We start from the raw sequence: 15722 nt of genomic DNA, 5'->3' as shown, positions 1-15722 counted from the left end.
TGGTTTTATTGTATGTTTACACGCTAATGCACACATAAAATAGGAATTGTAAGTTATGTGAAGCAACATTATTTCAGATCTTATGGGTAATTTGTACAGGTCTAGATTAAGTACAGTTTACTTATATAATACTGTGAAGAAATTTTAATGTTATCAGTTTGAACTATTTTGCTTGAAAGATTAACACATTTCTCTTTTGAAAAAATACATTTCTAATTATTCTGTGAAATGAAAACTCAAGAGTTTGTAGTGGGGAAGATCTAGATTCAAGTTCTTGCTCTGTACTCTGCAGGGAAGTACCTAATATGCTATTTAATTTTCTGAGCCTAAGTTTTCTTATTTGTGGGAAGGGATATAATATTCTGCCTCTTGCAAGGTTATAACAGTGAAAGTATTACGTGAGTAAATTTGTTCAAAGACCCTAGCATAATGTCTGGCAAGTGCTTGAGCCAAAACCCAGGGGGCAAATGTTATTAAATAAATAGTAGTAAATTAGCCATTCTTTTGATCATGGACATTTGGGTCATTTGTAGTTTCTTGCTCTTATAAACAATGATTTTATATATAGCCTTCTATGTGAATCTTGGTACTCATACATAAGTTTCTCTAGGTTATAAAACTTGTAGAATTATGGCTTATATGATGTGTGTATGTGTGTGTGTGTGTATATATATATATATAAATAAAATAGTAGCAATATATAAAAATTGCTCCTCATCCATGCTTTTGTCAACATTTGGGGTTATCAGACTTTTATAAAAATATTTTATTATGAAAAATTGAAACATACACATATGTAGAGAAAAAAGTACAAGGAATCCTAATGCATTCCTTACCCCACTTCAACTATTATAAACATATGGGGCAGTCTTACTCATCCATGTATCTTGCTCCTCCATTTGTGGGTAATTTTAAAGCAAATATCAGGCACATACTATTTTATTTGTAACTACATCAGTGTGTATCTCTGAGGGATAAGGACTTTTAAAATATAAAACTATGATACTTTTAGCACAGCTAAGTAAATTAACAGTAATTTATTTATATCATCTAATGTTTATTGTTCAGATTTTCCTGATTGTTTTACAGATATCATTTTGGGTCAGGATTCATACAAGGTTCATTCACTTTTGATTTAATTTTTTTAATATGTAAAAGTGATAAACTGTAAAATCATTTTTCTTTTTGGATAGTCTGTCTTTTTGGTCTGTATTATTTCTTTTGCTTTGGTCTTAAACATCTTAAATAAAAAGTATTTAGATAGTTATTTGTCCTACTTTGGGATTCTTTGGGTGTCCTGATTCTAAGTATTTTTCATGTTTTTGAACAATTTAAAAAAGTTCTCATTCTTTAACTTTGAGTATTGCATCTCTTTCATTTTCTATTATCTTCTTTAGGAATTCTTAGTAAATGCATGTTAGACTTTCTTATTATCTTTCTTTTTTTTAAACTCTTTCATATATTTGTCTCCTTTTTTCTTGGTAGCTGTGTTCTGTGTAGTATCTTCAGATGTATCTTTCAGTTCATTAATTCTACCCTCAGCTGTGTTTATTCTGTTTATCGTCCTCCCTACCCCCCTACCCCCCACATAGAGTTTTTTTTATTTCAGTCATGATATTTTTGTTTCAGGAAGTTCTGCTTTGATGTTTGTTAATTTTTTTTTTATGCTGCTGTCTTGAATCTTATACTTTCAATCCTTTGTTTCCTTTAAACCAAAGATTTGCAAGTTATGTCTTGCAAATCTTGCAAATAAGGCTTACAAATGCTGCGTTTGTAAATTGTTTTATTGGGACATAGCCATACTCATTTAAGTCTTATCTATGGCTGCTTTAGTGCTACAGCCACTCAGTTAAGTAGTTGAGATAGCGATCTTATGGCCTTCAAAGCCTAAAATATTTACAGTCTGGCCCATTATAGAACAAGTTTGCCAACCCCCTCTGCTTTAGATATATATATAAACATAATTATTATTTCATTGTATTATGTCTATGATAATTCTAGTGTTTAGTCTTTTTAGATTTTTTGTTTATTGTTTCTGTTTATAATGGCTTATTTTCATGTTTCCTTCTGTGTTTATGATTTTTGCTTTTGCACTTAATTTGTTAGGTTACTCAGGCTAAAGGTGGCTACCTATTTGGGTGGATGGGTTGGGGTGATTGAATTTGCTCCTGCTTGCTGCCTAGGAGTACAGTGGACAAAGAGCTACGTAAAACTCTCACATTGGGATTTTTTTGGATCATTCAAAGAGTGTATCTAGGTTCCTAAGACACCTGTGATTGATTTCATAGTCTCAGGGAAGTCTCTTTTTATTTGTTTTGTTTCTGTTTTCAACTTTACCCAGAGATACTTTGCTCTCTGCCTCTGTTGGATGAATGTTCTTCTAAGTGTATCTGAAGGTCTGACTTTATGCCTGATGAATTCCTTGTCTTGCACTAGCCCCAGGCTAAGCCCACACTCTTCAAGTCTTGCAGTGTTTCTCAAATTTTCATGTTGTTTTGGAGGTCCCCAAGGCCACCCCCATGTTCAATAATTTGCAGGGAAAACTCATAATTTGCTAGGAATACTACAGAGGAATAATTTGCTAGGAAGACTACAAAAGGATACAAAGCAAACTCAGCAAAGAGAAAAGATACAGAAGGTGAAATCTTGGGGAAACCAGGCAAAAGCTTCTAGTGTCTTCTCCCAGTGGGATCTCACAGGACATGCTTCATTCTCCCAACAATGAATTGTGACAACACATGAAGTATTATTGTCCACCGGGGAAGTTTGTTAGAGACTCAGCCCCCAGGGTTTTTATTGAGGACTTATGAAGTAGGCAGCTTCTGTCTGGGAGGTAACAAAATTCCAGACTTACAGAAGGAAAGCAGGTGTTCAGCCTAAACCATATTGTTTGCATAAATTATTTAGGCCCCCTGAGCCATTCTTACCAGTTAGGGTGGTAGAAATCCTCCCCAAATTTGTTTCTGGATGCCTGCCAAGGGCTAACCTGGTAAGCAGACCTTTTTAAGGAAAAGCAGTTAGGCCTGCTAGGTTAACTTTTTCTGCATAAATGTACAGATGAATGGGGATGTTGTTTTAATGAAGAGTCAGATTGAGTAGGTATGAGAGGGCCCAAGATTCTTCATTTCTAACATGCTGTCAGGTGGTACCCATGTTGGTAGTTCACAGATATACTTTAGCAGCTAGGTAGTTGCTTTGAAGGCTAGAAGTCCTTCTTTCCAATAGTATTTTTTATCCTAAACAATAAGTTTGTATTCTGAATTAGCAGAAAATTTCTTTATTGGGGATTAAATTCTCTGTGCCGACAAACTTTTTTTTCTGGAGTGATATAGTTTATTTCTTATTCAGCTTTATCCAACTTGAATAAGGAGATCTAAATTTATACTTCAATATTGGCACATATTTTGTGCCACTGGGAGAATGGAAGAAGTGACAGTTCCAATGACTTTGTTGTAGAAGAGAGTACAGGATTTGAAATGTTGGTAATCTTAATTGTACAGACCCACATTCTCTTATCCACAACTTTGAAAAACCAGAAATTCTGAAAATGAAAGCTAATTCCATAAATAACATGACCTGACAAAACCTAACCTGACCTAAACTCATTTGGCAGCAAAACCTGACCAGAATTTGTATTATCTCAATGTGTTGCCTTATGTTTCACCTAAAAAATATTACTGTATGTGAATATGTAGTATTTCCCCTAACCCTATTGAGGTTGTTAAATCTGTGGTATATTACATTAAAATAAAAAATTTTTGAATTCCTAAACCTATCTAAGCCCAACATTTCAGATGAAGGATTATGGTCCTATAGTAGAAGCTTGGAAAACAATAATGTTTCAAAAGCACTATCAGAATGAACAAATAAATATAAAAATATTAGAAGTTAGTGCAGATCATTTTCAGATCTCCTGTTCATGCAAGACATAACCAAGGAAATGCATTATATTATTTTGTTTGTAATAGTTCAAAGCTTTTAAAGTTAAATTCAAACAGCATGCGTAAATTTACTTTTAAATTTTGATTATTGAGGTTAATGCGACTATTTATGCATGCCTAAGTGAAATGTGGGGAAGAATAATAAGTAGTAAATTTGTAATTAAAGGACTTGTTTACACTTGTATTATACAAATCAGATGTGTACTATGGCATTCTTGCCTGATTAAGATCATCATTGACCAAGGCTCATGAAAAGGCTTAATTTATCATGTGTTTCCTTCATGCATGGGACTCCAGATTAGCCAGTATGTTTTTGTTTTGATAATTTTTAGATGAGTTGTGTAAAAATGGTAATAACTGCAAGGCACTGATTCAGAACTTAATAGTGTATAAAGACAAGATGTTGTTGTGATATAATCTATATTAAGAGGTGCTTAAGATACATATGTATACTGAGATGTCTCACTGATATTTGGTGACTTCTTGGATATAATTTTCTAGTTTAGACAATATTACTATTGCCTGAAGAAGGAAATTTTGGAAAGGTTTGTTTTTTTTTTTTAAGGATGAATCAGTTTGATTACAGGATATATTGAATTTGAGATAGACAGACTACCAAAATTTACACAGAGATGTGTTGCTTTAATTGAAGATAAAGTGTAGAATTGAAATTTTGAGGCATTGTTTATTTAATGGTTAAAATTGAATTTGTTAAGAGTTATGGAGTCAGTGAAGAGAGAAACTTGAGAGCAAATGATAGAGCTTTAGGTAATAAAGGATGTGAAACAGGAGGGAATGCAAACCTTTAAGGGAGGTACATAAGGAACAGTGAGAAATAGGTATGAAGAGGACCAATACAATTTAATTATAGAAACCAAGGGAGAGAAGGTTCGTATTGGCCAGGACTATAATGCAAAAGTTAGGGAATAAGAAAAGTCTTTGCATTGGGCAGATAGTAAATTTGAGAACAACTTTAGTAGAATGGTGGCCTGCATACCTGATTGGTGGAGTTTAGAAGGTAAGGTAAGAATTAATTAACTTGAATCTCAGAGAAATTTGCTAGAAGTAAGTAATGTCACTTCAAAAATGGGAAACAGTGGGCAGAAGCATTTTTTTTTTTTAAGACATAAAAGAGCTAGTGAAAGACTGAGATCAGTGAGAAATAGTGAATAATTAGTGTGGAAGCATTAGAATGAGATAAATTGTGGAAACAAAAATACAAATGGAAAGGTTAGAAAGTAACATTGTAATAACATTTTTCAGATTTCTAACCTGCACTCAGATTGAGTGTCCTAAAAAAAAAAAAAAGAAGAAAAAGAAAAGAAAAGCCAGAAACACTATTAAAAAAAAAAAAATTAAGTGTCCTGCAGCCGAAGTGTATTTGTACCCTTTACTTGTTTATTAGATTCTAAGAGGGAAGTCCTTAATTACATTCATAGAAGCCACCTGTCAGACAAGTGATCTGAACTAAAAATAGTCATATTTCATAGAGGAAAAAAAGAAACATGTAAGTAGCAAAGCAAAATGTACAACTAACTTTGTAAATAAATCTAATAGGCCTGATGTATATAACAATTAATTGTCTCAGCTTTTAGGCACAGCTGTTCCATTCTTTTACAGAGTTCATTTACATAGTGAGTTGTTTCAGAGAGAAGTGGAATTTTTCTTATAATGTAAGATTTCTAATTAGGAGACTATGGAAACCTAATGATTTTACAAACCTCTTTATAAAACATAATAGATTAAGACAAATTTTAGCAGAACATCCAGTAATCGTAATCTTTATATAGTAATTGTTTTTAGTTATTTTTGCTGTCTTAGAAAATGTTGTTCTGATCTCAGGCAGTACTTTTCATGCTGTTTTTCTGCAGAAAAATAACATTAAGATAAATATCATGAAAAGATTTCTTTGAATGACAGCCACTTCTGTAGTCTGGTGAATGGCCTTTGTGTGTTCTTTGTATATACTGTGTATACGTCGCACATGTGTACAAAGTAAAAGTGCTTTGTGAATTTGGTTTCAGTTCTGTACTACAGTTATCTCATAACTGGTGTTACAATCCCAAACATTCTTCTGATCTCTAATTTTATTGTGGAAAAGGGAAAGACATGAACGGCAAGAAAGCACTTCATACTTTTTTTCCCTATCAAGCAGCTCTTCATTTTCTACCACAAATGTCTGAGCCACCTTTACTAGAAAATCTTTAAAAGTTCTCAATTACTTACCATGTGAAAATAGGTACTGATGGGATGATTAGAAGATTATTTGGTAAGGTAAATAGGCTTTAGTTCTTTATTCAACTACTTCAACTGGGGAACATGATTTCTAGCACTGCCATGAAAGTCAATATACTGCTTGGAGGGAGAGAGGAATAGAGAAGGATCAGGAAGGTGATTTTCTAAAGGTAGATGGCAGGCTCAAAATTCTGCCTTATTTTCCCTCTTTGTAGTTCTAGACGTTGTCATTAAAAATTTTTATATTTGATTAATTTGAATGAGTCAAGGCAATTATATTAATTATATTAAATAGATTTGTTCTTACCTTAGGAAGTGAGATTCCTTTTCTTTTTTTTTTTAAATAATTTTTATTTATTTTTTTTATTTTGAGGGGAGGTAATTAGGTTTTTATTTATTTATTTATTTTAATGGAGGTACTGGGAATTGAACTCAGGACCTCCTGCATGTTAAGCATGCACTCTACCGCTGCGCTATTTATTACCACTCCCCCCCCTCCAAGATTTCTTTTCAAAGCAATAGAAAGATGTTATGGTTAGGTTTTGGGAGAGTAATCTTTTTGGTCCTCAGGATTTGAAAAATAGACACATTTAAAGCAGCATTCTCTTTCTTGCTCCTCTTCTGGGTACATCTGTACTATAGCTATTGTTACCATAATTAATCATAAAAATAGTACTTCTATTGTAAATTCTTATATTTTAATATTCACAGTGTGACCTGGGGATTTCATTTGTTGTAAATGCCAGATTGTGAAAAGTCAAGTTAACGTAGCAAATTCCTGTTTACTATGGAAGGAGAATGAATGAAGTCTGTCATATCTGTGCTGTAGCCAAAAATTTTTTCATTCTTCTTTTTTAACTATTTATTGAATTACACCTAGGGAGAAGTGAGTATACTGTAAGTATATTGCTTAGTGAATTTTCACAGATTGACGCACCTGTGAAACTGGCACCTAGATCAAGAAACAGCTTGGTATATTTTAAAGTTTTTATGTATTTATTTCTGAATAGTGTGTTCATTTATTCAGTATATGATTTTTGGGATGGTTACTGTGTATCAGACATTGTTCTAAGTATTAGGATGACATCACAATGGTGAACCAGAGCTGACTTATGGGATAATAAACATCAAATAATTATACAAATAAATGTATAATTACAAACTGGTATGTAAGCTGAAAATACATTCCCCTCTGAAAGACAGTATAGTGAAATATACTTCAGGGTGATTGTATATTGGGGAATAAGGTAGACTCTCAAGGCAAATTGCTTAGGTCCAAATCCTGTGTCTGCTTCTGGTATTTATTTGACTTCAGGCGAGTGAACTAATGTCTCTAAGACTCATTTTCTAACATGGGGATGATAGTAATACTACCTACCTTATATGGTTGGTGAGGAGATTGAAAGAGATTATTTGTGTAAAGTATTAGCACGATCTGTTGTAGGCTCTCTGTATGTATTAGTTATTATTTTTGTGTCTGGGTATTATTTCATACTATAATACATTATTTGAAAATAATACAGAAGAATATTTCATAGAATAGATCTTATTTCTTCTTCCAAAGTTCAGATCAAATAATCCAAAGGGGTATCAGAATCCAGTTCCAGGAGATGCTGGTAGTCTTTATAACATGTTTCAAATTTCAGTGTGCATAAGAATCACTAGGGTGCCTCCTATAAATGAAGATTATGTGGCTTACTTTATATTGACTCTGGAATCAGTATTTCTTATAACTCATGTATTTTTTAGGAACACAGGTTTGAAAACCACTGGTCTTTGTTTCTGATGCAGACCAAACAGCCAATTACTTTGTCTCATCATTTTAATGTATAACATGTAAGGTGTTTTGTGTTGTTACTGTTTGTTTTTGGTGCATATGCTTACTATAAATCATAAAAAATTTCCCCTAAATCTACTCTTGCTCTAGGATTCCTTATTAGTAAATAGTATCATACATCAGTTTATCCATTCGAGAAACCTGAATTCATCCTTGATTTCTCCCTCTGCCTTTCCTCCTGCTTGGATTGATTAAGTTTCTTGCATGGAAGGTTTTTGTAATCCCTATTTAAATTTGCCTTTCTTTGCCCCTAGGTCTATTCTCCAAAGTTGTCTTTCTAAAACACAGAGATGATCATGCCATCCTCTTGCATAAATGTCTTAAAAATTATCCATTGCCCAAAGATATAAAAATTTCTTAATATATCTTATAAGGCTATTGGAAGACAGCTCTACTTTCCTTTATTCTCTATCATCTTGTTTTCTGGGAATATAGAATTTCTTGCTGTTCCTTGAGATCCTTGAGAAAACACATATTTTTTCATATTTTGGGGGATCGCTGGATCATATGGTAAGTCTATTTTTAGTATTAATGGAATCTCCATACTGTTTTCCATAATGGCTGCACCAAACTACATTCCCACCAACAGTGTAGGAAGTTCCCTCTCCAGCAGTTATCATATGTGGACTTTTTAATGACGGCCATTCTGACTGGTGTGAGATAATACCTCATTGTACTTTTGGTTTGCATTTCTCTAAGAATTTATAATTCTAATTATTAATGTTATGTATTCATACAACTTTTAATAAAAGTTCTGTTCAGATGAATTATTAACTATTTCTAACTAACTTTATTTTTAATGTTTTATACCAGATCAATCCTGATCTGTATCTTACAGTTATATAATGACATGTTTGTAATAAAGCAATTAAAGACATGGTTTTTGTTCATAGAATTTTAAAATGATCCCATCAGTGAACTGGTAGATGTCAGTTGTTCAGTTTATCCAGTCAAAGTTATAAAATGATAAACCTCAATAAGCAATGATAAACCTCAATAAACAATGATAAACCTTTGTGCTTCCTATTAGTATATATATCTTTTTCCATTGAAATCATTCAATGTGAGCGATCCTTTGGAATTATAGCAAAAAGTTTTTGTTTTTTTTTTAATAAATTGAGAGAGGAAAGTGTAAAATGAGGTAATTTGACAATCCAAAATTGAAGTGGAGGAAAAGAGATCTGAATACTTGGGTCATTGGAAGACAATCTCAAGATGTTACAGAAACTGCCTTACTTCTTCTTACGATCATTATTGTAAGAGCAGGACACTGGAGTAAGAACCCAGCTTCCAGTTTCTGGGAAAAGGAGATAGAGAACAGATCTAGTTGTTAGAAAATTTTACAAACTGTAGTTGAATTTTAACTGTCTATACTTATGGTGATCATATCATTTCTAATTCAACCTGGGGTACTTTGGGGAGTGAAAGGAGATGGTATTAATAATTACACTGGCACAATAGGTGTAAACTAGAACCCAGGAAGATCAGTTACATGTTCTATCATAACTGCTGTAATAGTGATATGAAGAATGTATCATAGAAATGTAAAGAAGGGAGCTTGTAGGTTCGGGAAGACCGTTATGCATCTGAGCAAGACTTCTAAAGAATGGGAAGGATTTCCTCCAAATTGGGTAGAAAGGGCATACCAGGCTGAAGAGACCTAGTGCCATCTTGCTGTCCATGTGGTCTTGCCTCTATATGAGTCATTCGCTCTCAAGAGCTGCTTCATGTCCATCATTCTTCTAAAACAGCCCTATAAAAATGTTTTTAGTAATAAGCCTAACATTTAAGAAGATTATAACTAAATTGATTTATTTATGGTGATAATTGATAAGTTTTCTTTGCCCATTTCTACTGTAGTATTTATATTTAAAATATTCCAATGATTAAAAGAACATTATCTTCTTCTATAGTTACTTGAGAGGAAAAATAATTATTTCTGTATGTGAGGGAAGATAATACTTGTTCCACATTCCAGATTGTTACACCAGAACAAATGAGTGAAAATTACAAAGGGGCAGATTTTGGCATCAGTATGAGAAAATACTCTACTACTCTATCAAAGATGGAATAGGCTCTCCTAGCAAATTCTGAGTTCCTTAGTGTTAGAGGTAAAAAGAAGGCCCTTTTCCCAGGATTCTATCATTGGGATAGATCCTTTCCCTACTAAATTATATAATTTTTTGATATTAATAATTGTTAGAATTTCAGGAAATATTAGAGAGTTTGAAGCAGTGCTTCCTGCTTCCTGAACTTTTGGACCTATGGGTAAGGGTGAGAAGATGTACTCCCAGTGCCTTTGCTGGTGGAGGAGGCAGATTTGCTGCTGGCTTTTGCAAAGGTAATACCAACTATAGTTATTTCCATATACTTTTAATCATTTACATCTGCTCACAGTAATCATAGATAACATTAAAGACATAATTATATACATAGCAGACATATGTATTCATGTTTAATTTTCATTAAATTCTCATGCACCCAGCTTTTCTAGCTTGTTGCTTATTAGCGTTTGTTCATATATATTCACAAATAAATCACAGAAAATATTGGTCAACTCTGCTTCTACTCCTAATTCTTCTGACATTTTCAAGAAGGCAAATAAGATGATAAAAGTTTCTACTTTAAAACTGAGCAAATTTTAGATCATAAAGGTAATGTGCTAAAATATGTAACAAAAATTCATTAATTTAGACCACTAATGTGTGAAACATTTGCTTGGGCTAATCACATAACTTTCACATGATCGATCCATAAAATTTGTTTTTGCTAAACAAATAGTAACCAATTTTAATTATAGTTGCTACTGTTTTTTGAGTATCTGATATGGGGTAAGCACTCTGCTCAAGTAAGTTGCACCTCAATGCCTTCAAGGTGAGGTAGCTAGTATGTTCACTATAGATGTTGGAAAATGGATACCTATGAGATTCAGTGACTTAGCCAAGGCTACATGGTTTGCAGGTAAATAAGCTGGATTCAAATCCACTTCTTTTTTTTTTCGATTCCAAAATCATTCTTTCTATTACTCCCAAATAAATGTATGCCAGTAGTTTTTGGTTATTAACTTACTATGTGTACTTGAACCTAAATTTATTTAAAGATCCATTTTATGTTATATATTTATTGACAGGTAAAGATACGAATATGATTTATTGCAGCATGTCACAAAGAAGTATATATTGATAACATTTTAAAATAAATACATGTTTACTTACATACACATATACATATGCATGTGTGCCCACATGCTCATACATGGAGAATTAAGCTGAAGGGAGAATGAATATATATGTATATGTACATATATACATACGTCTGTAGATTCATAGCTATTTTAGGTAAGAAGGTTTATTGTAGCTTTCTCTTGGTGGTTTTCTCTCTCTGTGTGTGTGTGTCTGTATATCTATGTATACATGTATGTGTTTATATAATATTAAATTACTAGATATTGACTATAGTTATTTCATTACTTCCAGAGAGAGTCATTGGGACCTTGCATAGGATTTACAAGTTACACAATAAGAGGAAAAGAGCAACTCTAATTCTAGTAGTTCCTTTGTGTTTTGCTTCCTTGTATTTGAATAGTTGGCCATCATAGCTAGCTAGCCACAGTTTTTTTTTTTTTTTTTTTTTCTTTCTTTCTTTTTTTCCCTTAATGCAGCTCTGGGTTTCCTAAACTTCAAGGCTTCAGAGACTATCCTAGAAGATTACATCATTTGTGCTTTATATTTCTCACATAGCACTATTGACAATAGACAGTTTTGGAGAAGCTAAATCAGAAAAACATTAAGTGAGAGTAGGAAAAAATAGAGGTGAACCTCTCCTTAAATTCCTTTTGCCACCCTCCCCCCAATAAAAAACCACGTTGATCTCAGCTTGCTCATGTAGTATGAGTTTTGATTGTGTAGTAAAGAAACTGGCAAACTACAGCTCATGAGCCAGATCTGTTTTATTGAAACATAGCCCCATTTATTTGCTTAATGTATTTTCTATTGCTTTCTTGGTTATAGCAGAAGAGACTCTCTGGCCTCTGGCCTTTACCCTGATATTTCAAGTTAGAGTTCCCCATAGGAACATTGTAGCACACAAGCATTACACAGTGTTTCTTGTCTAAAATGGCCCTGATACTATTTTTAAATTGGTCTGGGAAGTAACATATAGTTTCTGGGAGGAAGCATGTTCTGTCTTTCAGGAAATAAATTACAAAGAAACTTCAAAATTCATTCATATTTCAATTCCAGTTGGGGGTTCTTGGTAATTATATAAAAAGAGAAAGAGGTGAGGAGGAGAAGGAAGGAGAAAGGCTGATTCATTTTGATTTGGAGTGACAACAATAACCTGTGCACTTAACGGTTCATTTTATTCATCACTCCTTGGACAGATATTTGACCCCATATTGACTTCTCACCACCTGTCAAATTTCATATTGTGTGCATTTGTTGTTGTTGATTATCAGTTTTCTTGCACTTGAATGTAAGGTACACTAAAGAAGGATCTGTCTTGCTCATTGATGTATTCCCAGTGTGTAAACCACTATGTGATCATAATAGGTGTTCAGTTAATACTTCTTGAATGAACTGAGACATGAGATTTTATTTTTGTCTTAAAATTCCTGCTTTTCAAAAATATCTGCAGTTTGTACCTAGAAGATAAGCAATAATTAGAAGTCTTCAAGCCTTTTGTGAAGAATATGTCTTCAGATTAATCATTGTATTAATATTATCACATCATTATATTGCAATAACTGTGTCCTTACTTTAGTGAAACTTTTTGTTTGGTGCCTCACAACCTAATTGTAAATTGATGTAAAATGCTTAGGTTGTATATTTCCATTAGGTGAATTTTGCACTGACTTTAAAGATCCTTAACTCTGGCTTTGCAAACTACTCTAGGTTCTGAAGTACCTTAAAGGTTGTTATGAAATTTTATTAAGTTCTCAAATACAGTTTCCATTTTAAAATCACTGGCTTACTTACGATTTTTCTTCTTCAGTCTCTTCAAACAATAACATTTATAACAAAAATATATTACTAAATACTAAGTGATCTATTCATGTCCCTGTGACCTTTTAAATGAGCTCTGATCCCACCCAGTGATGAGCTGTTTTCATTCTACTTTTAAGATAACCTCAAAGAGTCACTGATTATAAAGACATACCCTAAACCGCTTAAAATTAGATTGAATTTTATTGGAGTTAAAAGAATAATCAAAACTTATGGGAAATGCCGTAAAATCAAATGAATGATCTCAGTATACAGGAATTTCAAAGCGATTGGAAATAGCTGGGATATGTAGTGTACTTGGTTGTTTGACAATAACCAATTTGTGGTTGTCATGGCTAACACTGAGTATAACAGAATGGAGGAAGATAAGCAGATGCAACAAGCTAACTAAGACAGTGAATGAATGCATCCAGTTTCATTTGCTGAGGAAAACACTAATTCAAAACAAATAGTTCCTTGGTCTTTTGTTAACAGATAAAAATCTCAAAGGAAGTCATAATGGCTCTTAAACTAAAATATCAGAAATGAGATACTATTTTTTTCTTCTTCAGATTGTGCTTTTGTTTAAAACAAATAGGATGCTGAATATATTAATAGAAAAATAGCTTGTAGCAACCTGAGGAATTGACACTCTGGTCTAGGGGTTGGCAAACCACCAACCACACGGCCATTTCTGTCTTCGGCTTATTTTTGTAAAGCAAGTGAGCTAAGAATGTTTTTTACATTTTAAAAGCCCCCCCCCCCTTTCCTTTCAGTATTTTAAAGGTGTTGCTCCACTGTCTTCTCATTTGCTTTGTTTTCTGGGAGAAATTTGTCATCCCTCTCTTTACTCTTCTGTATGTAACTTGTCTTTTTTTATCTGGTTGCTTTTAATATTTTTCTCTGCCAGTGGTTTTGAACAATTTAATTATGATGTGTCTTGGTTTGGTTTTCTTCCTTTTTCTTGTGCTTGGGGTTGGTTGAGCTTTTTGGATTTATTGGCTTATTTTCATCAAATTTAGAAAGTTTTCACCTGTTATTTCTTCAGATAATTTTTCTGTCTCCTATTTTTTTCCCCCTTTCGAGGACTCCAATTATACATACTGTAATTGTGTTTGGCTACTTGAAGTCCCGTAGTTCACTAGTGCTCTTTTCATTTATTTTTTTCCACCTTATGTTACATTTTGGATAGTTTTTATTGCTTTGTCTTCAAATCCACAATTCTTACTTTCTATAAAAGCTTATTGTACTGTTATTCCCATTTAGTGGTTTATCTGAGATATTGTAGTTTTCATCTCCAGAAATTTGAGTGCTTTTTCACTTTTCATGTTTCTGTTTTTAAACATACAGACTACAGTTATAAAAATTGTTTCAGTGTCCTTTAATGCGGTTTCTAATATATGTGTCAGTTCTGGGTCATTTTCAGTTGATTAATTTTTCTGCTCACTATAGGTCATGTTTTCCTGCTTCTTTGCATGTCTGTTAATTGATTGGATGCTAATGACTGTAAATCTTACCTCATTAGATACTTCCTATTTTTCTGTTCTTACGATTCTTCTTGAGCTTTGGTCTGAGACACATTTTAGTTACTTGGAAACAGTTTAATTCTTTTAAGTCTTGCTTTGAAGATTTGTTAGGTGGGATCAAAGAAATTTTAGTCAGTATCTGATTGTTCCCCACTACTGAGCCAAGACTTCTGAATACTTTAACCAGTGCCCCATGAACTATAAAGGTTTTCAGTATGACTGTTAGGAACAAGCATGGTTCCCTGTCCTGTGTGAATGCAAGGTACTCTTCCCTTTAATTCTTTTGAGTGGTAATTTCCTCACACACATGCACCAATCATTGCTATACTGACTACCTAAGGGGTCGCTTTACAGATGTCCAGTGTTCTCTGGGCAGTGCTTTCTTCTCTAATACTTTTTGTTCTCCTTGGAGTCTTAGCTCTGTCTCTTCAACTCAATTTGCCTGGATTTCTCCTATCAGCACCAAGGCCTTGAAACTCTCTGAAGACAGACAGCTGAGGCAGTTGTAGGGCACACTTGTTTATTTCTCATTTCTAGGGATTATTGTTCTTTACTTCTTAATATCCAGTGTTTTGAGAACTATAGTTTTATGTATTTTGTTCAGTTTTTTGGTTAATTCAAATAGAACAGTATTTTTGGTGCCTGTTACTACATTGTGGCCAGAAGTGAAAGTTGTGCTTGGGGTTGGGGTTGAAATTTAAGATTTAGTGGTTGAATAATTCCAGATGTTGATACACAGTTAGACCATAGGTATGAGTGGAGTAGAACTGTGAAGGTCAATGAATGAGTCATACATATGGACTTATAAGTCTCCTAAGTAGATAAATTTGAGGAAATTATTTTGTATGCGAGAGTAAGATTTTAAACCAAGAGCCAAAGTTGTGAAGCTTTAATACTACACATTTTATGTGTTTGGTTAGAAAAATACTCTTTTAAAATTATGTTAAATTATTGTCTTTTATTCTAGAGCCTTCTGATAACTTAAGGGAGATTCTCCAAAATGTGGCCAAATTGCAGGGAGTATCAAATATGAGAAAGCTAGGCCATCTGAATAACTTTACTAAGGTAAGTAACTGGAATCTTTATATTAATCATCTTAAATTCTTCATATCTTATTGTACTTATTAGATGCTTCTTAACCACATTAACAAGAAATTTTTGAGTATTCACTCAATATTAGTGCTTTCCTCTGCTGCTTCTC

At 33.2% G+C, this 15722-nt stretch overlaps 1 protein-coding gene across 2 annotated transcripts in view; it reads left to right on the top strand.

Moving 5' to 3' along the window:
* Positions 1-15722, top strand: part of RICTOR (RPTOR independent companion of MTOR complex 2) — a 102183-nt gene that overhangs the window by 15470 nt on the left and 70991 nt on the right. For both annotated transcript variants that reach the window (XM_074357295.1, XM_074357286.1), the window contains exon 3: positions 15489-15586. In XM_074357295.1, the coding sequence (XP_074213396.1) occupies positions 15489-15586 (98 nt within the window). The remainder of the gene's footprint in view (positions 1-15488; positions 15587-15722) is intronic.

This window comes from Camelus bactrianus, chromosome 3 (assembly GCF_048773025.1).
Source record: "Camelus bactrianus isolate YW-2024 breed Bactrian camel chromosome 3, ASM4877302v1, whole genome shotgun sequence".
Classification (NCBI taxonomy): Eukaryota; Metazoa; Chordata; class Mammalia; order Artiodactyla; family Camelidae; genus Camelus; species Camelus bactrianus.
This window is presented reverse-complemented; position numbering and strand designations above follow the sequence as displayed.